The sequence below is a fragment of the Suricata suricatta genome, chromosome 2, assembly GCF_006229205.1.
Source record: "Suricata suricatta isolate VVHF042 chromosome 2, meerkat_22Aug2017_6uvM2_HiC, whole genome shotgun sequence".
NCBI lineage: Eukaryota > Metazoa > Chordata > Mammalia > Carnivora > Herpestidae > Suricata > Suricata suricatta.
The window spans coordinates 89,961,177-89,987,591 of record NC_043701.1 but is presented as its reverse complement, the minus strand read 5'-3'; the positions used below and the strand labels follow the sequence as shown (position 1 = coordinate 89,987,591).

At 36.8% G+C, this 26,415-nt stretch overlaps 1 protein-coding gene across 1 annotated transcript in view; it reads left to right on the top strand.

The window, feature by feature from the left end:
• The window catches only part of LOC115275305 (diacylglycerol kinase beta), a 296,124-nt gene that overhangs the window by 53,922 nt on the left and 215,787 nt on the right, over window positions 1-26,415 (top strand). The window contains exon 2 of the mRNA XM_029919005.1: window positions 8,055-8,314. Within this exon, the coding sequence (XP_029774865.1) occupies window positions 8,245-8,314 (70 nt within the window). The 5' untranslated portion in view covers window positions 8,055-8,244. The remainder of the gene's footprint in view (window positions 1-8,054; window positions 8,315-26,415) is intronic.

Below are 26,415 nucleotides of genomic sequence, written 5' to 3'. Positions count from 1 at the left end.
TCACACTATATTTTTTCCTCAGATGTGCTTGATATTTCATATTTGCCCCTTCAGATTTCCCTTTTCCCCTTATCCCCTTCCATATTTCTCTGTGCTCCCTGAGGTTATTTCATACAAATAGCATCAGTGGCTGTCTTTTGCCTCTGACTTATGATTTGGTCATTGTGAGACACTATAGGAGGTCAGAGAGTTGGTAGAATGCAAGGTCAGGGAAATCATTTCTCCCCACCTTCTGCCCAGGTAAGTCCTTTGAAAATAGGTGAATTCTGGTACCCAAGACATGGCCCCTCTCAGATGATCCTGTATATATATAGCTACTCTGAGATTTCTTAGCTACAATATCCCTATTGCCTTTAGGCTTAGGGTCATTAAGATCCCAACTTTTGTCAGATCAATATACTTCATCAGCCTCTATTAGCTCCCTAAGCCCTGTACACACTTACTCAAAATGCTTTTATTAAATTCCTACTTACCCATTTTAAGTGTACCATCTGTTCCCTACTAGGAATCCTGAAACATGGGATCCTTCCTTCACTAGGAAACAAACACTAACATGGAGTTAGAGATTCCAAGGTTTACCAGGAAATTATTCCCATGAAAGATGAAGGGAGAAAAAACAGGATTGGGCAGAGACAGCCTTCAAACAGTGATACAGATTGGATACCCAAGAAATGAAGGGTGGTGGGGGATGCTCTTATGGTTATGAAGAGCTTCACATCACAATGCAGCTCTAATAAAATCTCAGCCAGTCCAGTGGGTTGTTCTGGAACAAATATGGATCATTACAGGAGTCCACTGTTGTGTAAAAACCACATGGTCCTAGTACATCCATCATCTTTAGTCTTTGACCCCTGCCTGAGAAGAGTGTGACCTCGGTTCAAAAGCTGACTGTTTTCTGAAAGCAGTAAGAGCTAGAGGCTGTCAGCCACTGCAGTCTTTGTAGCTGAATGCATGTTCTTTCTTAGAGGCAGAGCTTACAGGTACAGCTTTATGGCTGCTACATCAGGCAAATGCGCACATGCCCACATCTTCAAAAGTACTGTCTATATCAGACAACTCACACAATATGACCCCTATTTCTCTTTTGTTAGCCCCAGGTGTGTCTAACTATCTATGAGTCCTGTCTATCTATATGTACCTCTCAAGTTTCACACATTCCCAAACAAAATACTGATTCATCTCTCCTCATACCTGACGTTCTTCCAGTAAATAGTAATTCTTTAAACTCCACCTTTCTGTATGCTGTGCTCAAGCCAAAACTCTAGGAGTCATTCTTGATTCCCTCATCCTATACATAATATATCCCCTCCATTACAAAATTCTACTTCTACATTAGATCTTGAGTTTGGCCTTTTACGTCATCTTTACCGTCTTTTCCATAGTGGAAGCCAACACCAGCTCTATTCAGTTCTGGAGCTGACTTTCCACTTTCATGCTTGTCACCTTCCCATCCACCATTTACAACGGACTTTTTAAAATATAAGTGGATCATGTTTATCTCCTGCTCAGAATATATAAGTGGTTTCACAGTTCAAGTATGGTAAATCTTTAGTATGTCCTCTAAAAATCTGCACAATGTAGTTCTTATCTATTTCTCCATTTACACCTATTTTCTTTGGAGATCTAATTTTTTTTCTTTTCACTTTTAGGCTTCTGCTCATGTTTTTCTTGTCACCCAAGTTTTTAAATTATTACTCAACTTTTATTTAGTTTAAATAAAACTTTCTTTATGAGTCTCTCTTTGGATCTCTCAATGAGGATACTGTTCCCTGTCACAGAACTACATTGCCTTTTTTCATATAGATTATTATAGTTCAGAATGACTTATTTGCTTAGTTGGTTTGTTTAATGTAGATCTTTCCCCCGAACAAAATCCAAGACCTCAGATACCATATCTGTTTTGCTTTTAATATATTTCCAGCATCTGACAGAGTGTAGCATGTTCCTTTCATTAAAAATGAACAAATACTTATAAATTACATGATAGCATTAATGTTCCATTTAGCTCCGTCCTACTTTTCTTAAATACTTTTTTGTAAGAGGGAGAGAGAGAGAGAGTGAACGGGGAGAGGGACAGAGAGAAAGGTGACAAGGGAGAGCGAGAGAATCTCTCAACAGTGAATGTTGATCTCTCAACATTCTCAATAGTCATGACCTGAGCCCAAATCTGGAGTTAGATGAGCCACCTAGGCACCCCATCATTCTATTTTTCTTTCATAAATCCTATGGTTGCTATTTTGACTCTTATCATTTTTGCTGTGATTTCCCCATCACTTATCTAAGAATTTGGGGTTTATGACCTTTCAGACCCAATAAATATTTTCAGTCATCATTACCCCTTAAATTTGTGTACATGTAATTTTCAGTATTCCTTAATGTGTATTAAGTTTATTCAATGATTGGAGTCATGACTTGTTGACTTTGGATAATTATTTATAAATTTGTACTAGATGGGAATAAGAAATAATGAATCCAGACCATTAAATTCGTTCATCTAGATACTGCTTATAACTTCTTCATAGGCTATTAATTTCCTTCCCTTGTGGAGAATATGTGTTAGCCCAGATACAGTAGTCCAAAGAGTCTTCTCCAAGTCTTCCAACATAATTAAAAGGGCACATCCATTGAGTAGAAGAGAATGCTAGCCTTAGACCGCTTTCCAACAGCCAATAAAATGGATCCTCCTTGGCTTTCATTTTTTGTGCCTGAAGAAACCCCTTGCCTGGAAATAGGAAATCTGTGAATGTACCATAGGGAATCTCAACTGAATATTGTCATTCTCTTTCCACACATTTATAAAGAAGCAGAAACTGTAAGAAAGCGTTGCCATCATTTCCATCTCCTTCTGAGGAATGAATAGCTGTGTCTCCTGATTTAATATTATACATGCAATTTTTTTCTCTATACAGAGTTGTGTTAGTTCAACTAGTTTAAAACATTTGGTTAGGTAAACTTTTCCATTTGCATCCGACCCTTGTATTTTCTTACTTTACTATGTGTCACATCATATCATGGGAGTTGGCACTACTAGGATTGTAAGAAGACAAAGGCTTATTGCTCGGAGAAGCATTAAGAGTAGGTTTTATTCAAAGTGTATCAGTGTTGGAATAAACTAAATCCAAGAATCAAAGAGAACTTACTTGGAGTCCTTCAGGGCTGCCATTACTCTTTAAAAGCCTCTTAATAAAATTCAAATTGTATTAGGTCAATTCAGAGAAACTGTTCTTGATACAGAAAGTTAGGACTGGACCATCTGGGTGGCTCAACTTGTTGAGTCCAACTCTTGATTTCCTGTCAGGTCGTGATCTCACCATCATGCAATCAAACTCTGCATCAGGTTCTGTGCTTGATGTGGAGCCTACTTAAGATTCTCTCTATCATTCTCTCTCTCTCCCTACCCCCCAACACTCTCTCTGTCTTCAAAAAAAGAGAGAGAGAAAGAGCAAGAGAGAGAGAAAGAAAAGGCTAGGACTTGGGTCGACAAGATCATGCTAAATTAAAGAAAGCTATATAATGTATTGTTAGAGGTAGAAAAATAATTTAAAGATAGTCCCGATGGTCATGTGTTGTTACCATAAGTTGCTAAGCCTCCCTTGGGAATAATGCTCATTCTTATAGAGTTAGTTATATTTAACAACAAAAACAAACAAACAAAAAGAGTACTCAAAAACTATGTAAAATAATTTTTTAAAGTTCATTTATTTTTTAGAGAAAGAAAGAGAGAGCACATGTGTAAGCACAAGCAGGGGAGGGGCAGAGAGAAGAGAGAGAGAATCCCAGCCAAGCTCCACACACAGAACAGAGCAGAGCCCATTGCAGAGCTTAACCCCACGACCATGAGATCATGACTTGAGCTGTAACCAAGAGTCAGCCGCTTAATCCACTGAGCCACCCAGGTGCCTCAGTCTTTTTCTTTTAACTGTAAAAGTCCTGTACCTCTTCCTATAACTTCTTGGCTTTATGTATATTGAGCTGAAGGAAATTGGGGGCTCCTGGGAAAGGCAAAACCTGTAGTGACTGCTGTTCCTAACTCCATTATGCCCCATTTTTTTCTTTCTCAACTTCAGGGGCTCTTTCTACCTCTCCTACCCCAGTCTTTCTTTACAAAAAAGCATGTAAGTCATTTGATACCATAATTATTTACTAATCAGCTACTACATACCAAGCATCCTTTTAAATATTAGGAAAATAGCAAACAGACAAAAATCACTGTCCTCATGGGACTTACGTCTTAAAGGACAGGAGAGGATATGGTGACATAGAATCTAATACACATGTTGGAAAGAAAGAATGTCATTTCTCCTTCAATAGCCTAACAATTGGACTAAGAATTGATATGAGACAGATTAACAGGAGAAAATCAAATTGAATAGCATATGTATGGGGAACCTGTACAGATAGGGAAATTTCAAAGATAGGCAAAATGAGGTATATGTGTCATCCTGAACTAAGGATAAGGGGGTAATGCTCTGGGACTTCAGTGGAAAGGAATGCAATTCACAGGAATAAGCAGAAATTTGGTAATTTGATGTTTGCCCAGCCATAAAGATGGGTCACTCAGGTAAAATTTATCTCTGCTAATGACTTATTCTGGGAATGAGCCTCAGTTGGGATTCTTCTATGCAGTTATTGGAGGGGTAAAATTTTCCTTTGAGCTTATAGGGTCTCTGTTGCTTTTAGCTCAGAATAATCTCCATGCCAAAGTGACCCATTTGGGGGTGGCCTGCCTTTGGCCCCTATACATACACCTGGATGTAAATCAAGGGAAAAGGCAATAAGTAGTTTTACTTGTTTCGTCCTTTTTGTAGAATCCTATCAGGGCTCAAGACCACTCCTGTTGCCCCTAATTGTAGCATGAGGAGAAAAGAATTATGTAGTATAAATAAATTAAACATTTGATAAGATGTTACATTCAAAGCAAATGAAACCATGATGAAGGGATGGTGCGTGTGAAAGATGCGATTTTAAATCGAATGACCAGGTCACAGTTTACTGGGAAGACAGAATTCATGCAGACGTCCGAAGGATATCCATTAACCAGTCCTTTTATATTTGAGCTTTTTAATATATAAATAATTTGGGAATTTCAATACATTTTACAGCAAGTAACAAGTTAGAATGCTATGGTTAATGAACCAATTCATTACTAATCTCATATATTAATTAACTTTTTATTGCTAATTTATCAGACAGGCTGCTGGAATCACCTTAGTCCATGACTATCCATGAAAATCAATAGAAAGGCAACATTAAGGAAAGGAAGGAGCTCAGGGGCCAGTTAAGAAGCTATTGCAACAATACAAGTGAGAGAAAGAAACAAAATGAAGGCATTGGCATTTTTCTATAATGACATTTTCCCAACAGGGATCAGGTTTCTGGTCTTTTTGGTTTTTCCACTGTTTATTACTGCCTTTAGAATGGTTCCCCAAACTTTATTTAGCATTGCGATCCCTTCAAAAATTGGCCTTTTGCTGGTCCCAATAAAACTTTATTCTCAAAAATAGTGGGAGGGCCAAATTTTTCTGTAGTTAGCTGTTTGCTTCCTTGGCCTACGTTATGGGACTGTACTATTCTTTGCACATGCCTTCCATTTTATCTCAGAAGTATAAAAAATCTGACGGATTTTCAGCCAATATGTTACCAGTCCAGGTAGGAAGTTAGAGGAAGAGAAAAAAAAAAAAAGGTTAAAAGATAATTTGCCAGCTGTTTCTTTCAAATTGAACCTTTCTATACACCTTATCCAACATTTATTTACATCTCATTGGACATTTAATTATGCAAATAACCTGAGGAATATAGTCATTTAGATAGCCGTATTTTCATTTGTTAAGATTAGAGTTCTGTTACCAAGGAAGCAAGGGAGAGGAATAAACATTGTTTGAGTTTCTAGCAGTGTCTGCCATATTTTACAAGATTCTTATCATCTAGTGTCAGTTTCTTTATTTGTTGAAATCTAAGACCATTGATTCCTCACAGAGTCATTTTGTGAAAACTCAATAATCTACTACATAAATACTGTGAGCAGAGTGCCATGCATGCTGTAAGGTCTTAGTAAAGCTGGCACATTGTTGTAATTAGCATTATTTTCATTTTTTCAGTTATCTTTTGATCTTTGTTGTATTTCTAGTGCCTAGAATGCTTTCTGGCACACACAGGGGATAAACAAACTTTTTTTTTTAATGAATAAATGAACTTCCATTCTGATCAGTTAAGATTTGGGAGTTGTAGGCAACAGAAATTGATTCTGATCCACTGAATTCTTTTTTTTTTTTTTTACCTTATTTTTGAGCGACAGAGAGAGACAGCACAAGCAGGGGAGGGTCAGAGAGAGAAGGAGACACAGAATCCGAAGCAGGCTCCAGGCTCTGAGCTGTCAGCACAGAGCCCAATGCAGGGCTTGAACCCACGGACCGTGAGTTCATGACCTGAGCTGAAGCCAGACGTTTAACCAACTGAGCCGCCCAGGCGCCCCGATCCACTGAATTCTTACTTGAAAGAATGTTAATTACTTGCTTCATGAAGATAGCTAGATAGTCCAGCTCAGGTCAGGAAGCCAATTATTGCTGTATCATTTAGGTACAGCTATTTTCATCCTGTCCTTGAATAACTCCATTCAAAATTTAAAGCCCCTTGAGACAATCTCATGTGCCAAATGTGACTGAATCATCTGTCTCTTTCTGGATAGGATAGAATAGGACATCTTGTTTCATAGTCCCCAAATTCCATGCAACTGGGAGAAGAAAGAATTAAGATGAAATCAATGAGAAGGATGAAATCAGAAAGAAGACACAAATAACTGTCCATCCCATGTTCCCATTCCTTTCAGTCTGCAGTATTTTCACAAAGTCATGGTTGTGATTGAAGAACATTCCTTGGCTGGAAAAAATGAGCTAGCAACTTGGCCTCTGTTAACACATCAGTATCCTCATTATTGCCACTTAAGTAGCAAACTATCATCTTGTAAAACTGAGTGCAGGAACTCTGAACAGATGAGACCAACAAGAATCGTTTTTAAGGCAAAGATTACAGGGTGTGACCATGAGGTCCTGGGTTTGATGTTGAAAACCAAAAAAAAAAACCAAAAAACAAACAAAACAAACATGCTGAAGAGAGGTTATGCACTAATGCCAAATACAGATACTGTGGCCCAAGGTAATGGCATCTGCATGAATAAGCCTCCCAAGCATACAATTCCATAAGCTTAAGTCATTGTTGTTAAATATTTCATTTTCTATCATGATCGCAATGCCAGTCTGGTTTTGAGCAATTGATTACTGTCTTTAATAAACGTTGAAACCAGATGGTTTTTCATTTTGTCTGCCTTTATGGATGTAGCAGTGAATGTAAGACCATGACAACCCAGGGGTTTAGTTTTAAGCATGATTCATAGTAGTTTTTCTACTATCATTGTGAAAGTCTGTCAGACATTTGAAATTTCTTTAACGTGATAAATTTTATTTGGATTTTTTGCAAATTGTACAATTAAAATTATTTTCTTTAGCTTATTGCTAAAAAAAAAAACCTCTATATGACTCCCATCACTAATTTGCCTGATTTCAAATATATATGCTACTATTGAGGGCCATTGCAAACCATTGCTGTAAATCTGGTATGCTGACCTATTGTATGTGCAGGGAGCTAGAGAGCTTAATTAGCCTCCTTTAATAATGTGGGTCTAGATTTTTTTATATAATAATTGTTTAAGTATTAAAGTTTTGAAAAGTTCACAAAAATGACACCCTCGTTTGCTCTTGAAATGTGGAATTTATAAAACTAAATAACAACAAAAAAATCTACTTTTGTGAAACAGACTTCATAAAGTTTTCTTCATTTTATATTTTAATCATATTTATTCCTGTGATCTAGCCTTAGGAAATAGGTATAAAACACCATTAAAGAATGCATGGACAATGAAAAATTGAGTATGACACAACATAGAATAACTATGGAATACATTATTTAGAAATTAAAAATTCTTAACATTCTATAACTTTCCTATTTTTTCTTTGTGCAATAATGCTGATCTTTTTATTTTTATGTTTCTTTTTCTGCAGTGCTTTAATATATTATTGAAACTACAAACTCACATCCACACCAGATTCATGTTGACAGATTGCATATTTTGAAAGCTTGAGATATTTTATAATGAAACATGCCATGTGGAAATTTTGAAGTGTAGAATTCTGCCAAACACCTGAATAAAGAATTCCTCACCTGGTATGTAAGAGACTTCTCATCACCACCATGACCAACCAGGAGAAGTGGGCCCACCTCAGCCCTTCAGAATTTTCCCAGCTTCAGAAATACGCTGAGTGTAAGTATACCTATTGATAATACCTATTAATGACCTTATTTGTCATTCACAGTAAACAAGAAACTAATTATTTAGAAGAACAGATTATCAACCCTCATTAGCATGGGTATAGACCTAGGTAAGTCTTCTGTGTTTTCAAAAAGGTCCACGTGGGACCACCTTTTGGCATCAGAACAAGGAAAAGGTAAATTTAAATAAAATACCACAAAAAAAGGAACTAGGATATTAGATGCAAATCGAAGCCTGGAAACATTCCAGCTATACCAGAAGCAAAGCAAAAGGTAAGAGTTTGGGTGAATGGAAACTGGTGATGTGGCAAATGAGAAGAAGAATAGACAGAAGTAAAGGGGAACAGTGAGGGCTTTGTTGTTATTGTTTCGTTGTTGCTTTTTCTGTTTGTCACTGTAATGTTTTAGTAAAGGGACTAGGCGTAGGCAGTCACAGATGCATTCTGGAGTTGGAATTAGAGGTTATTAGAGAGAAAGTGTCGGGACCTTAAGCCAGCTTTTTCAAGTGTGTGTGATTATACAAAAAATAGGCCATGGCAATCCGATTTATAGTAGTTTCTTTTCACAGAAACAGTAAGATTTGTTTACAAGCAGTTTATTTTTACTATTTATTTTCAGAAACATGTTTCACGAAATGAGTTTCAACTATAAATACGAATAGCAGCTGGGTCAAGGTATTGAAGAAAGAAAAGGAAGTAACTAAGAGATAAGAGGCACCGCAGGTTGAGCAGAAATGATGAGTAGAGAAAATGAGGAGTGGAGAAAAAAAATAACACACAGAGAATGTCATAAGATTGGCAAGAAGTGGGGGGATTCTATGGTGACTAGACGAAGAGGACACAAGAAGCTTTAGAAAGAGAAGAACAACCACTAGACACACGAATGGGAGGGGCACCTGGAGACGTGTGTGCAGAGTGAGGGTGTGGCCTTCCGGCGGTGGATTAAGACGCTGAAGGAGAGGCAGGGAAGAGAATTACACACAAAGGGGAATTTGAAATAATAATAAATAGGATGATAATAGTGAATACTAATATAATTATGTGGTACATGCAAGTCAGGAACACTGAAAAACACTGCATATTATCTGAAAAGGCCAATTTCACAACTTTTCTAGAGTTTTCCTCACTGGAGGGCTGAAGTGTTCACCCGCCATAAGAGTGCGGGCATTTCCTTAGTCAATAAGAAAGAGTACAGCAATTATCACTGGTTGGGGGCAGGAATTTCTGATATCGAAATGTGCCCTCATATCCGAAAACTGTTTTGAGCAGCTGAAAGCACAGGTCATCCTCCTATCCCATTAAGGACATGAAGTCTAAAATTACTGAATTCTTATCTGTATGCTCTGTGGTGTTGTGTTGTATCTAATAATGAAGTAAATAGTCCGGAGCCCTTTCTTTGGTTGGAGCATTCTGCTTGGTACTGAAGGAAGTACAGATGTGATCGGATGTGGATACTCCCTTCAAGGATGTGTAATGAAGGCTAGAAACCAATGGATAAATGACTCTGTCTCTAAACAGAATATTTACAGTTTGGGGTTCTGTATGACATGAGTGGACAGCTGGATTTGGGGCAAGGGAAGTCTTCATGGGAGAAGTAGGATTTGAAATGAATCTTAAAAAATAGGTTTAAGGTAAATGGAGAAGAAAAAATATTGATAAAGAGGGAAATTCAGCATATATTTGAGGAAGGGAGAGGAATTATATTTAGCCATACCACAAATTAAGGCTGTAAGTGCAGTTAAGGATATAAAAATGAGATGGAATTAAAATATATCATGCTAAACTTGAGTTCAGCAGTGAGGAATAATCCTAGGGTTTTAAGGGTAAAAAAACGTGAAGAACAAGTTTAATTTGGCAAATGGGAGGATGGTATATTGTAATGGAAAGAGGCTAGCATCATTTCAGGGGGCTACTGGAATAGACTAAATAACATGAATGATTAAAGACAACCAGAAAGCTTTAGATTAAGATATTGTAGCACTAAATCTACAGAGTTTGGGAAATAAGGAAATTGAGAGAAAGAAATCCAGTTTAGTTCCAAAGATTTGACTTGAGGGGTGGGGGAATTTGGTGACATAATCCTCCAAGTAAAGAAAACTTGAGCTGCATTTAACTTATATTGAATTTACCTGGATCATGCAAATATTTTAATGTTTATGGAAGCATTAACATAAAATAGGCAAATTATTGCCATTGCAGCTAAATTATCACTTATAGTAACTTCACTCAGATAATAGAATACTACTTCAGTTGATAACAGAATTTAATATTAAAGTATTACATACATTATAAACTGTTACTTTCACTTTCTGGACTAAGGAGTATGATGTACTTTAATTCCATCATAAAAATGCTTCACTTAGTAATCAATTTGTGGAATACACCTGAAATAGGTGGTAACAAAAATGTCATAAATGTAGAAGTTGTAACATATTGAGGCAAAGATTGATGACCATTGAATAAATTGGTAGTAAGTACTAACATTGTGAGTATGAGAACATTTTTAAATCGATCTTATGAGGTCACAAATTAACTGATTAACTGAAAATAAAAAAAAAATAGTGCAGATTCCATGATCTCCTACTCTTTTTCTAAATAAGCATGACAATATGACTTAATCTTCCATGAAGTTTCCTGTGTAATTATAAAGCAAAGAATAACATGATTGGAATGTATCCTTGTGTAATACATGGCCATTGTCAAAATATAGCTAGAAACCAACATTATTCTGAAGATTATAAAAGTAGTATATTTTCCATGCTATTCACCCATAGTCAGTTTTTTTTTAATCAGCATTTAAGGATCAGATTTTTCTTAAAAAAATTTTTTTAATGTTTACTTATTTTTGAGAGAAAGAGGAACAGAGTGTGAGTGGGGGAGGGGCAGAGAGAGAGGGAGACACAGAGTCTGAAGCAGGTTCCAGGCTCCAAGCTGTCAGCAGACAGCCAGATGTGGTGCTTGAATTTGTGACCCTCAAGATCATGACCTGAGCCAAAGTTGGACACTAACCGACTAAGCCAACCAGGTGCCCTAAGGATCAGATGTTTCATGTTGCAGTGCAATATTGACAAAGTGACATTCATAGTCGATTAGAAAATGGTATATTGAGGGCTCCTGGGTGGCTCAGTTGGTTAAGCATCTGACTTCAGCTCAGGTCACCTTCTCACGGCGGCTTGTGAGTTGGAGCCCCACATCGAGCTCTGTGCTGACAACCTGGAGCCCGGAGCCTGCTTTGTATTCTGTATCTCCCTCTTTCTCTGCCCTTCTCCCACTCATGCTCTGACTTTCTCTCTCACAATTAAATAAACATAAAAAAATTAAAAAAAAAAAAAGAAATGGTATATTGAATGCACTTTCTTTGTTTTGTAGCTTTCAATAAGGGACTGTTTATGTGTATTAAATTAAATTTAAAAACCAAGTTAAGGTTTGAATTTAAAGGTAAATTTACAGCTTGCTGAGACTTCTGGGTGGCTCAGTGGGTTAAGCGTCTGACTTTGGCTCAGGTCATGATCTCATGGTTCCTGGGTTCGAGCCCTATGTTGGGCTGTGCGCTGACGGCTCAGAACCTGGAGCCTGTTTCAGATTTTGAGTCTCTTTCTCTCTCTCTGTCATTCTCCTGCTCACACTCTGTCTCTATAATAAGTAAACATTTAAAAAAAATTTAAAAATTGCAGCCTGCTAAAATTATATGTGCTACTTATCACATAAATGTTTCATATGTTTTTAGGGGTTGGGGTAGGGCTGTAGACCTCTTATCAAGATGAAAGAATTTGTGGCATCTGTACCCCATTCACACCAAATCACTCGACCAGGGGCTTAGTTAGATAACACCAGAAAGATCATTTCTTCAATTTATCTGATTTTGGGTTCTCTCCACAACTGCCGCGATACACCCCATATCTTATATTTGGGCTGCTCTAACAAAGTTCCACAGAGTGGGTGACTTATAAATAACAGAAGCTTACTTCTCACAGTTCTGTGTGCTGTAAGTCTAAGATTATGGTTCCCACATGGTCAGGTTCTGGAAGGGCGCTCTTCTGGGGTGCAAACTGCTACTTGTACCTTGGCAGTGTGGAAAGAGTAAGAGAGGGGCAGGAAGCTTCCCAGGGACTCTTCATAAGGGCACCAATCCAATTGAGGCCACACTTGGGACTTCGGCTACTTCTAATTACCTCCCCAAAACCACTCTTATTGGAGGGTAGGATAGCAACATGTGCATTTGGTGGGCACACATTTGGTCCATTACTCCCTGTCACTAGAAATCTTCTTTCAACCTCAAGGCTTTTCTTGTGATTAATTAGGGCAAAGTAGAGTGATATTGGTACAACATTCCTAGCTAAGCACCTAGCACACCAGACAGCTTGTATTCAAATCCTTATTCTCCATACTTTAGATTTCTCATTTTGGGAAAATTACTTAACGTCTCTGTGTTGCATTCTTTGCACTTATAAAATGCAGAAGACAATAAATATCTCCAGTGTTGTGAGTATTAAGCCGAATGAATTAGTTATGTCAAATCATGACAGCGGTGCCTGGCAAGTTGTAAGGGATATGACGTTGCAAGTATTATTTTAATAGGATGGTAGTGAGTGTGTCATGTTGGCTGTTTGAATGTAGATCATCAGTAGAAAAGTGCCACATTTTAGAACACAGTCAGAGGGGCACCTGGGTGGCTCAGTCGGTTAAGTGTATGACTTCAACTCAGGTCATGATCTCTCGGTTCGTGGATTTGAGCCCCACATCGGGCTCTGTGCTGACAGCTCAGAGCCTGGAGCCTATTTTCAGATTCTGTGTCCCCCTCTCTCTCTGACCCTTCCCTGATTACGCTGTCTCTCTCTCTCTCTCTCTTTCTCTCAAAAATAAAACATTAAAAAAAGTTAAAAAAAAAAAAAAAGAAACAGTCGTGTCTTTTTTCTTTCCCCTGCTGTAAGACTAGATTCTTCCCACAAGGTAGAAACTTCTGGTGTTATTGGCAGCCTCCTTTTTGTGTTGTCCCCACAAATGCTGAAGGCAGCTAACGTGAAGCCTGCTGTGGCTGCCTACAGCATGCTGAGACCAGGCTCCTGTTTAGGGTTTCAGGCTGAGTCACTTCATGGGAAACATTTCCATTGATATGTAGGAGAGGAGTATAATTTTCTTTCCCACTCTTTATATAAAGTCATCCAAACTGTTGTTACAAGACAGAGAGCTCTCGCTCCCGCCGTGTTGAGAATTGAGCTCATCACATTATTAGTTTGCCAGAGCTTCCTGCTGTGGCTTCATGACAGAGCAAAGGGTTAAGACACTCCAGATCTTTTTCATGGAGGCCAATATTTTCTATGTAAACGCTACCCGATGTTTCCAAGTGATTCATTATCTGCCCACATATTGTCACTTAGGTTTAGCTTTTTATTTGCTATATATAAAGCGTGTTATATAGCATGCAAATTATTTTTGAAAAATACTGTGTTATTATGGTGGGAACACTTCCAAATTTTCATAAATTTTATACTGTTTATAGCAGCTGGCATTGTGGAGAGTTACAAAATTATGATGAACTTGTTCTTTTCAATAAGGACCAATATGCCTAATGTTTGGACCTAATGTACAATTTCTGCCATGGAGAGAGGCATGCAGCATGGCTTAGGGGAAAGAGCCCAAGATTTACAGACAGACTGAGATTTGATGGTGTTAAACCCCAGCCCCATTTCGTGGTTATTAGTGGGTGACCTTTAGAATATGACTTAGACTACCAGTGCTTTAGCTTTTCACCTATAAAAGAAGAGTCCATGTCAAAGCATTTCTGTAGGATTTAATGAGACAGTAGGCATCTCATAATAAATAGTCAATTTTATTTTCCTATTCTTCACAATATATAAGTGTTAACTCATTTAATACAGTGCACATCAGAGAGGAAGATGATCTCTTTCAGGCAGATTACCTAGCACACAGCCACGGCATAATAAGTGAAAAAGATCAAAGCAGTAATAATTCGTTTAAGTTTCTTATGAAGATCAAGATGTTAATAAATGGGTTGTTAGGTATGTTTCCAAAATAGGGAAAGCTGGAATCTGGGATTCAGGTCTTCATATCTCCATCAGCCATGGCCATCTCTCAAAGGTTTGCACAGACGGGACAAAGCCAGGAGCAGAGCTGCTAACTGTGGCCTTGGCCTCAAAATGTCTTCCTGGTCTCTTATCACAGTCAACTGGACTGGATCATGTGTGAGCCTCAGTGGAGCTCTACCTAAAGTAGAGACAGATTCCAACATTCCTCCTCCACTCCCTCCTACTGTCCCTGGAACCTCCCTCACTCTTCCTTTATGAAAAACATGGGCGAAGGAAGAGAGATGAGAAGAAAATCATGAAGCAATTGTAATAAAAATATGGTAAAGTTCTTTTCCATTTTAAGAAGCCTTACTCGCCTAAGAAACTGCACCCACTAGCATGATGATCTGATATGTCTTTGAGATCTGTTTTGTGCTTGATCCATATAAGACGAGATGAAGAGAATGGAGGGAATCTGACCTGACCTCTTCCCCTGTGGGTATTTAATTTACTGTTAAGCAAATTTAGATCACATATTAACCCTCTTTCTAATTTGTCACGATGCATTTAGCTTTTTCTTTTGGCCTATGCCCTGTGTTAGATGGGCTCTGTGTTGGGAGGCCAAACCACTTAATGATAATTACCCTATGGATAAGATAAAAGGATGAATGGCACAGGGTCATTTTGCAAAGTGACTGAAGGAATGCAATTTGATGTCACATACAATGAGGTGAGTTCTAGTGCTGTCATAGACCCCTCCATTTTCTCACCTGTGTCCTAGGATTGCGATGATGATTCAGTGTGAAAATGCACATAAAATGCCAGGCCTCAGTCTGTTAATGTCATGATGAGGACTATGATGGTGATGCCTGAGGTCATTTAATATCAAAAGGAAACGTTTTAAATAATTTTTTGGCCTATTCCCATATATTACGTATGTGAAATGTCTTGATGTGGCCCTAATACTTGGTCCGAAATTGGAATCTGCAACTCTATTTTAGATAATACATGTCTCTCATTTCCGACCCTGTTTCTTCTGATTCACATTGATTAACTCAGCAGTTCCTGGCTCTGACCCAGATTTTATTTCTGGAGTGTATGTTGGCTGCATAATCTCTTTTGCTTCATTTCTGGCTCTGTTTCCTATTTGTTGTATTGTTTCAGACTGAATTTCTCCTTGTAGTTTCTCTCAATCCATATGTGTCTTAAACCTTTTACTATATGAAGCTTGCAATGGTAAAAGAAAGTAATAACCGTGAGTGTCTAAATTTCCATTATTTTAGTATCCTAATGGCACAGAATTTTCAGTGATTTTTTTTAGATATCTATTTTTCAAACTTTTCAAACTTGACCAAAAAAAGCAGTTTTATTAAGACTTATAGTCAAATGACCTTTTACACTGAACTTAGGACTTGTATGAAGTGTTGGCCATGGTGGACCAAATTATGTCATAAAATCTCAGTGGCTTAATGAAATAGGCATTGACTTCTTGCTCATGTTTTATTTCCAAATCTGAGCCAGAAAATGGTTAATTTAACTTTGTCCTTGATCAAGTCAAGTAACGTGGAATAGTCATCAACCTTTTAAATTTTATTTAAAAAATTAAATAAAAAATAAAAATAGGAAAATGACGCTGAACTGTAGTATCAGAAATTACATCTTTTAAATTCCAATTTTGGCCTTCTAAGAGCACTGGGAGAAACTTAAGCCTATGGGGAGGAGGTGGTACAGAAAAATGGGATCTAGAGATGTGGTTGAGGTGGAAGGTTAGAGAACACCAAGAAACAAATACATTCAGGGGCGCCTGGGTGGCTCAGTCAGTTAAGCCTCTGACTTCGGCTCAGGTCAGATCTCACGTTTGTGGGTTCAAGCCCCACGTCAGGCTCTGTGCTGACAGCTAGCTCAGAGCCTGGAGCCTGCTTCCAGTTCTGTGTCTCCTTCTCTCTCTGCCCCTCCCCCTCTCATGCTCTGTCTCTCTCTGTATCAAAAATAAATAAAACATTAAAAAATTTAAAAAAAAAGAAACAAATACACTCAAAATGGATTTAGAATCCCTTTAAACCCATCTTTTCCAAAAAAATACTTCCTAAACTTAGAGATTTGGTCAAAAAAAGCTTGTAAAAACCAAAGTTGTACAATTTTACCTTGAAAAGAAAATAGTATTTAAATGTTGATTAAAAATGACATTGTTAAAGATTAGTCTACTGATCAGGCTGTAGAAACCAAAATTTAAGTGCTGCTACTAGTGGTACATGGCAGAAAATTGTTTCCAAAAGAAAGGTTGTGGTAGAGACAAACAGAGAGCTTGAAAATTGGGTGCTGGTGCTTAAGTCTCTTCCCTGGCAATGATATTCTTAGATTTGTTTGTCTAAGCAATCCACATGACTACACCTAATACTAAGTGAGTAGAGAAATGCATTATTTATGTCTGCCCCATGTCAAGGGAGCACCAAAATATTTGGTGAAAACTAGTAATGTGGTGAGTGCACACAAGTAAAACATAACCAACCATTTATGTTGGAAACTTATGCTTTACGCTTTCATTTCTTTATGCTTTATGCTCCTGTTTCTTTGCCTATAAAATGAGGATGATACTCCTCATCAAAAAATAACAACTGTTATTTTATCACTAATATTAATATGATAAATTTATAATAAATGTTATCACTAAGAATCATATATATTGTATACATACTTCATCTTCAACCCAGTTATAGATGAAAGATTGCTACTTAACAAATGTTTCCTATGTTCACCATCCTCGTTGTAGCAAAAGTGCTACACACACACACACACACACACACACACACACACACAAACAAATGTGAGTTCACAGACTAGAGAAACATACTTTTACTGAATGATCATTATTCAGACAATAATGCTTAGTACCTTTTATTCTTAGACATTATGTTTGGCTTTGGGTATATAGAAATGAGTATTTTCCTTATTTTTTAATTTTTAAATATTTTTATTTATTTTTGAAAGACAGAGAGAGACAGTGCAAGCAGGGGGGCGTCAGAGAGAGAGAGAGAGGGAGATACAGAATCCGAAGCAGGCTCCAGGCTCTGAGCTAGCTGTTAGCACAGAGCCCGACGTGGGGCTTGAGACAACATGCTCTACTTAATCCAGTGTGATTTACTTGATCCAAGAAAAGAATACAAACAAACAAATTAACAAATTAATAACAGGTATAGAGAGAACTGGTTTGATTTTGGACATGGTGAACCATAGTTTTCTATCCATATAGTGATTGAAAATATGAATGAGATTCTTTGGCATATAGATCTGGAGCTCCCCAAAAAGTAATCAGAACTGGAGTTATATATAGAATTGGTGTGTTTTGCTTTGTGGGTGATAATCAAATCATGAGAGTAGATTAGATGATCCAGTGGAAGAATAGTGAAGAAGAAGAAGAAGATGGAGATGGAGTGCTAGAGATCATTGTGTTTATAGGACATTTAAGATAGGATATCCATGAAAGCAATTGGAAAATAGTACCTAGAAAGGAAGGAGGAAATAAGTGAATGACTAGTATTCTACAATCTAAAGAAAAGTGTTTGCTGAAGGTGAGATGTAACTTAATAACCAAAGTGTTCCCAGAGTTATCATTCACAGTGTTACTGGTGATTTTAATGAAGGGTTTTCTTTCTTTCTTTCTTTCTTTCTTAGAACAGTAGATGCAGTGGGATGAGTGGAAAAGAGAGACAGGAGAATATATGTACACTACTTTTTTAAATAGAATCTTAGCCATGAAAAGAAAGAGAAAAAATTATAGCTAAAATGAATACAATAAAAAAGGTTTTGTTGTTTTACATAGGAGAAAAGACAGGTTGATAGGTGCAAAAGGGACATCATATAAAAGGAATAAACTTGTGATGAAAACTTCTGAGCCTATGGCTAAATCTTAATTTTTGTTTTGGTTTTAATCAGTTTCTTCAAGTTCATTTCTGTTTATTTTCTTTAACATATTAGTTTTAGCCTTTACCAAGTTACATAATCTTTCTAAACTTTAATTTTCTCAACAGTGTAATTAAGAAAATAATAAAGCATACCTCACAAGATCACTGTAAGACTCAAATAAAATAATTTGTGTGGAAATGCTTTGTAAACTGCAAACCACCATATGTAAGTTAATTACTGCTTTCATTGTAGTTACCATTAGAATGTTCTGAGTTATCTTTATACTATTTCTTTTCGTTCTCTGCAGGACAATCTCTGCTTCTCCCAAATACACACTTATAATTTTATTAATTATGGAATTTTATAATTTGATTTCATGGGATTCTGTCAAAAATACCCACCTGCTCATTGTGACCCGATTTTTCACTTTAGCTATCACAGTATATCTTCAAATCCTGCAGTCTCTTTCAAAGGCTTTCCCAGGCATCTTCAGGAGTAAGGATTATTTTCTCATACCAAAAATGTATTTCGTGGGGAGGAACATTTTCAAGACTGTTGCCAGGAGAGGATGAGGAGATCAGAAAATGGTGCATGTGGACCCAGCACCTGTAACCAGCCTAATGTTGCAATTCCATCCATTTTAGGTGTTACCTATTCTTTATTTGATACAGGATAGATGAACTGGCATCTTATGCTTTCCTTTCCAAGAAATTGTGGGCAGTAATGCCCAGAGATGGTCTAAATAATATTAGTGCTGCACCTTCCCCCCAGACTACACTAGTAGCATTAGTTAGGGTGTCTTTTGAGGGGAATCCCATAGCTTCCACTACTCATAAAAGTGAGGATTGGAAGTTCCATCCAAAATGTCCACCAACATCTTAACTTTCAATCAGATACATTTTATTGAATGTAGAGGACCCTGTATCTTCAAGTATTTTTATTTTTTTTCCTTGTTCTCTATAACCTCTGATTTCTCTTGACCCTTCTTGAATTAATTAGGACCACAGGGATTTGTTAGACATCTTAGGAAGACTGATGGCTGGCAGAACGTGGTCACATATTTGGGCCACATATTTCTCCTCTCAGGTCTTTGAGTGTACACTGACCATCTTTTCCTTAGGCCTTCTCTCCTCTAGCATCATTTGTAAAAACTTTCTTGTGCATCACAAATTTACCTATATTATTTTCTTTCCTCTACATGGTGAAGAAATTAGCATATATATCTTGCTACTTCCTAACCTAATGAAAATGTACTTTCTAAACTACTCATAGCACAGAGCTCAACATAAAGGTACTGCAACTTTAATTAAATTTTTCCAGATTTTCCTCCATGAGCTACTTCAAAGATGACATTCTGATCTCCTTATGTTTTGCTTATATTTCAGAATTTAGTTTCCTGTTGTGTAACAATGATTTCTTTTTTAAAACAAAATAAAGATTGTTTCTTTTTTAAAGAGAAAGAGAGAGAGAAACAGAGCAAGAGCAGGGGAGTGGGCAGAGAGAGATGGAGAGAGAGATGAATCCGAAGCAGGCTCCAGGCTTCAAGCTGTCAGCATAGAGTCTGATGCGGGGCTCAAACTCACAAGCTGTGAGATCATGACCTGAGCTGAAGTTGTACACCCAACCAACTGAGCCACCCAGGCACCCCAACTATGACTTCTTCAATAGACAGTTGAAAGTTTCTTTCTCTGGCACTTTGCTAAGTATTTTGAGATTGAGTGTTTAGGGATATCTTGCAGAAGCTGTGTAACTTATCTGTTATTGTCCATACAGGACCTCTGTGTGGATGCCTGAGATAGGAAGTAGATGTCCTCAGCTAATACCGTATTCCTCATGGTTCTTTATTCTCCTTGAGGATCCCGATTTTCTTTCTAAATCTTGTATAACAAATAGGGAATAAGTCATTCTACAGCAGGCTCTTTTACCTGGTATTTCCTGTAAGAAATGTCTTTGAGGGATCATCTTGATAAAGATGCATAATAAGCTTGGTCCTGATTTTCTCAAAGCTTATCTTTCTTCAGCATGTGTACTGCAGAGTCCATGTCTCTATTGTGTCATTGTCTCTCTTTCAAAATGATCTGCCTGTCTCTACCAGCAGTTTAAAGGTTTCTGGAGTTTGCTGTGATATGCTTTGTATTTAGATTTGGCCGTTTCACAGGCAAAAAATTCTAAGCAACACCTTCTCCGACTGTTCCTATGCTATTACTCCATAGTGTTTTAAGGGGTGTTCAAATGCAGTCTATCTTTCACACCAGGTGTAATACTATGAGGTACTGATAAAACACATACCTAGAGTATAAAGCAAAATATTTGTTCATTTGTTCTGTGCCCTTTCTTCTCCTGTTTCCTTTTCTCTTTCTTTTTGCAGCCCTTTGCGTGTCCTGGCCCCATCCTGCCTGAGTCCCGCAAGGTCAAAGCTCACAAGGCCATTGTTTTGGTGTCCTGTGTAGTCCGGGTCAGCTATTACTCATGGCTTCATCCCGTGAGGGCAAATGATATTCCATTGAAGAATTTGGGTCCATTTTAGAGTGTTCACAGTGGTGTACTTTTAAGGCAGGCTAAGTGCTTGCCTGTTGATATTTATCCCTCAGAATGTATCTTGAATGGCAAATATAGTATAATATCTAACACATAAGGATCTTATCATGAATTTGTTACAGCTCACATTTTCTAAGTATCTGTGCCTTAACTATATTGATATATTTAATAATAGCAACCTTATAAGGCAATCAATTATTATTTTTATTTTAGAGATGAGGAAACTGAAGCCCAGAGAAGTCACATTAACTTACATAAGATCATGGAGATATTAAATTATAGAGCTATAGTTCAAATCAGTTGCATTGTGTCTGTAGTCTGTGCATTTAATTACTGCTTTACTGACTCTTTTTGTTATCCCTTGGGTAATCATTAGCTTAAAACAAAGCATAAACAAGCAGAATTGTTTCCCAACAGGAATGAGAATAGTAAGTAAGAAAATGAATAAAGGGACCCAGGAAACTCCATTTTGCCCCAAGTTCAAATTATTCATAAGGGATATAAATGTTTGCTATGACTAAGACAAACTATAAAGCGTGGTATTTCTTGGAAGCTGCTGGGCTGAAAAATGGATGATTTCCCAAGTACTTCTGATATATCTTTTAAGGCAGCTTTGAGATAATTCTGATGGGCAGGGAGTTTAGAGTCACTTTTAGAGACTGGTGGGAGACTTATGAAAAAATCAGAGATTAAATGGGCTGAAGCTTTGGTGAAGAGATACATTTCTTCCAGGCAGAATCCATTTCCAGGCTTTAGTAGGAAGAAGCATGATGAGGTCAGCCAAGTTGTTGGAGTAAGCATTTAAAGCCTTGTCTCATTTTTACTGCAAGGTTAACACTGCTGCTCTGTGTAGGCCCCGAGCAGCATAGGCAAAATCAAATAGGCTGCCTCAGGGCAGCGGCAGTAACAAGAAATGCTGAAGGTGTAATGCGGTAAGTGGGCAAAAGAAAGTTTGCACTTGGAGACTTAATGGAACTGTTAAAACTGAAACGAATTAGTCAGAATGTCCAAGATGCCTCTGTATTTGTGTTCCATTTAGTTCTCTAACTCACACTATGTCTGTTGGTAGAACATAGAGCTAAGAGTTCAATTATGTTTTTGTTTTCAGTAATAGGTGAAAATTCAGTTATACTTTTGTTTTGAATGGAGAGTTAATTTTAAGGAGAGGGGAACTTGCCTTGGTCATTTGTTTGTATTGGAACCTTATTAAAAAAATCTTTTTAATGTTTGTTTATTTTTGAGAGAGAGCATGTGTGAGTGGGGGAGGAACAGAGAGAGGGAGACAGAGGATCCAAAGCAGACTTTGTACTCAAAGCATACAGCGTGATGTGAGGCTTGAACTCATGAACAGTGAGATCGTGACCTGAGCTGCAGTCAGATGCATATGTGACTGAGCAACCCAGGTGCCCAATGAACCTTTTAAAATATATTTTCGAGGGGAGCCTGGGTGGCCCTGACAGTTAAGTGTCCAACTTGGGCTCAGGTTACTATCTCACGGTTTGTGGGTTTGAGTCCCACGTTGGGCTCTGTGCTGACAGCAAGGAGTCTGGATCCTGATTCAAATTCTGTGTCTCCATCTCTCTGCCCCTACCCAGCTCATGCTCTGTGTCTGTCTCTGTCTCAAAAAGAAATAAAGATTTAAAAAATTAAATTACTAAAATAAAATGAAATAATGTAAAGTAAAATAAAATAAAGTTAAAAAATAAAATAAAATAAAATACAATAAAATAAAATAATTTTTTTGGGAAAATTGTGGCTAGCTTAATCCATCTGAAACGCAGTCTTCCTCTAGAGAGAAGCTCCTCCGTTCAAGCCTGTTGGGTGCCACACCTTTCACGCAATTCAGGAACACATACTGAACAAGAGGAAAAGGAATGCTCTTTAGTATCTCTGCTTACCTGATATATAATTTTCTTTGTCTTTAGTTTATACTCAACATGTTTCTGTTTGGACTCATCTGTATGGAGCAGGCCATTTATTACAAGAACCAAAAAATGTAAAATTTTATAATTTTATAATTTATAAAAATAGACTTTTAAATGATGTTTTATTTAACTTTCTAGTGTAATCTGTAATAATAAAGACGAGGCCAATTTATAAAAGGGCAAGTGTAAATGAAAACTCAGTATGTCTTCTAATCTCTGATGCAACTCACGTTGGTTGTGACACAGCAAAACATATACATTCATATACAAAAACTTCTCCAAGTTCTAGGCTAATGAAGGAACTTTTGAGAATTTTAATATTTTTTCAGCTATATAATATAATGTAGCTTTCTGAGTTCTGATCAGTAATAAAGATACTTTGCTACTCATTTCCTTTTCCAGACTAAATTTGACCCACCTTTCACTCTCTTATTCTCAATTTGTATCTTTCTTCATTCTATTCCTCTTTATTTCTCTCTGTAACATTCTGTTTCCTTTCTTTGTTATAATCCATATTCTAACTGGCAAGAACAAAATTATACTCTTTAACATAAAAACTATTGATATGTTGCTATTTGGTTATGGAGAAAAAAACAACCAATGAGTAATAGATTATGCATCTAAAAGAAAAGTCGATGGGAGATACAGGTTGTGTTAATACAGGTTGATGAGTAAGGACAATTAAAAAATTAAATTTTAATTTTAGAGGCCATATATATTCATTGCAAGTAATTTCCAAAATGTGGAGAAGCCAGGGGAAAAAAATCAATATTCTTAGTTCACTTACTTCTTGATTGTTAATTATAGTTTTGTTAACAAAAATTCATCTGCATAAATTTAAAGATCAAATTGGCATTATTCAACAATTCATAAGTTGGGAAGTATTTCATCTAGCAAGTAGAAAGGACCTCCCCTGAATCTAAAAAATAAAGATTGTAATGTCAGGAAGGGGACAGAAAAAGGAAATTATTAGCAAAGAATGTAATATTTCAGGTAAATTCTCCCACCTAAGGGAAATGGAAGGGTCTATCTGCCAGATTATCTCACTAGTGCTGGCTAGGTTGACTGGTTAAAGGTTACATCCCTTGGGGGTTTAAACTGCAATTAAGTTAAGTATTAAGTCTTGGTTTGTTAATAAAGTGTTTTGCACAAGCGACTCCATTTTGGGCCTCCTTGTCTCCTTTTAACAATTGTTTTGTTATTCAAGTTATTTTGGTGACAGTTGTTTGTTTGAAGAGTAATTCTTTTTTAAACATTGTGGTTTTTCTCAGTTAAAACATAATCATATGTTCTAAAATCTGACTTGATAAAGCATAGTCAACTTTAAGTTCTCTCAGTTGAAGTTAACTAAAATATAAAATCTATGTCCTTGTTATTTTTACTTTTAGTAAGATATTGTAATAACCATGTTTCCCCCCAAGGTAATTTTTGATATAGCAAAAATATCTTATTGCTAGTATACCACAGGCAAAAATTTCTAAAATTGAGAAAATATTTTAAATGTCTGCTTACTTAATGAATAAGAAGTGGTAATTGGAGACACATGGAATAAGGAATAATTAAAAATTATATATTCTAGCTTATCCACGTATTTTAATATTCTACCTGTTGATTGAGTCATGTTGTCTTCTAATTTAATTTTAGTTGGTACTCAGATTTCTGTTATGGTTTTCTGAACAATTTTTTTAACTTAGTTTTGTTTTTAATGTTCACTTATTTAGTTTGAGAGAGAAGGAAAATGTGAACAGAGGAAAGGGACAGTGAGAGAGGGAGAGAGGATCCTAAGCAGGATCTGTAGTGTCAGCACAGTGCCCTACCATGGGGTTCGAACTCACACACTATGAGATCATAAGCTGAGCTGAAATCAGGAGTCAGACGCCTAACTATCAGAGCCACCCAGACACCTCTACTTAGTTTTCTTTTAATATGCAAAGATACCTTGGGCTTTCTATAATTGTATGAGATTTAAAAACATATAAGGATATCAATTTAATTCTTAAATTATAAAATCTATTGTTCACAATAAAAATATATGAACTGGCTGAAATCCTTAGTGAATTCAATTGAAAATAGATAGCATCATCCAACTGTGCCTAAGATACTGAGTTGAGAAATATTATAGTTGAAGACATCTCTAATTCTTGAGAAGAAAGAAGGATTTTCCCAGAAATAGATATTTATAAGCTGAAGTTCAAGGCTTTAATATGTAGTTTTGTGCTTATTAGAAGATTTGTATAAGGATTGCTTTTATCTGTTATTTGGCAGGGTTTGTTTTGTTTTGTTTTTTCTCATGAGCTCACTAGCTTTCTTGTTTATTGATTTCAAGCACTTCTCCCATTTTGTAGTCTCCTACCTATGTCTTTACTCTGAAGGGGAGGAGAATTTGCCACCCCGAAATATGTCTCTTTGGTATAGGAGTTATTTTTGAGCCAGTTGTTTTTGAAAAACTGAAGACACAGGAAAATTTCTGAAAACCAAGTAAAAGTTGTCCTTTTGTAAAGGGCATTTTCATTCATAAGAGAAATCCCCATTTGTAAGTGTGTCTCCCCCTCTATATCTGGAAGAGCAGGACAACCAAATCTCTAGAAACTCTTAACTGTGGAGAAGGTACTAGATGTAAATCTGTGTAACAATCATCCCCTATTTAGTATACTTTTCCTGATAATATCTCATCATCGGCCTCCCCCATATACCCTTCTTTTGTCCTAACTGGAAATGACATGTAAGGTTGTGGCTTGGGTCATTTTGAAGAGTTACTCAGTTTTCTTGGGTGTCTCATGTATACACGAGGTGTACATGTAATTAAACTATCTAGTTTTTTCCTGGTGAGCTCTCCCTTATTCCAGACCTAGAGAGATAGAGGTAAATTATATTTCCTCTACAACTCTTCGTATCATTTTACAGATGGACCCTAGAATTGTCCATTCCCTATGAGCTTTACTAAACATCTCTACATACTGTTCCATTTATCTGCCTTGTGTTTTACCCTAATCAGTTTGGAAAGAGAGGGTTTTCATGGTCAGTATTCCTTGTTTATTTTACCTGAGCTCTTCAAATTAATTCACTTTCATAACCAGTGATTTCTTCCTAAAATCCACATGTCTCTTGCTTCCAGATCTGTCGTTTCCTCTTTTTTTGACTACTTCTGGACTGTCCTTCTCAATCTCCTTTATAGATTCTTCTTCTAAACCTGACCTCTAAATGTTTGCTGGTTTTAAGATTGTTTCCTTCTAAAACTCAACTTTTATTTCTTTTGTGATCATCTGTTTGAAAGGCTTTAAAGAACATGGATGTGACAATGACTTCCAAATGTATAATTCTAACCCTATTCTCTCCTCTCAACTTTAGCTCTAAACATGCAACTCTCTAGTTGACATCTTCAATTGGATTCTCATTGACATTTCACATTTGACAGACCCAAAACTGAATTTTTGATTCCCTTCTGCTCCATCCAAATAAAACCAAAATTAAAACACAACTCCATTCCTCCCTTAGATCATTTATTTTGAATTTGTCCTATTATCATTCAATTAACTTTGGAAGACAAGTTAATACTCAAACTCAATATTTATCTTTCCCTCTCTCTCAACATATAAACTGTCAGCAGGTTAACCTTTAAGATAATTTCTCCATTTCTCTTAATTATGTTTCTTTCACTGTAAACCCAGACACCAATGTCTCTCTCACGGATTTCATTGGGAC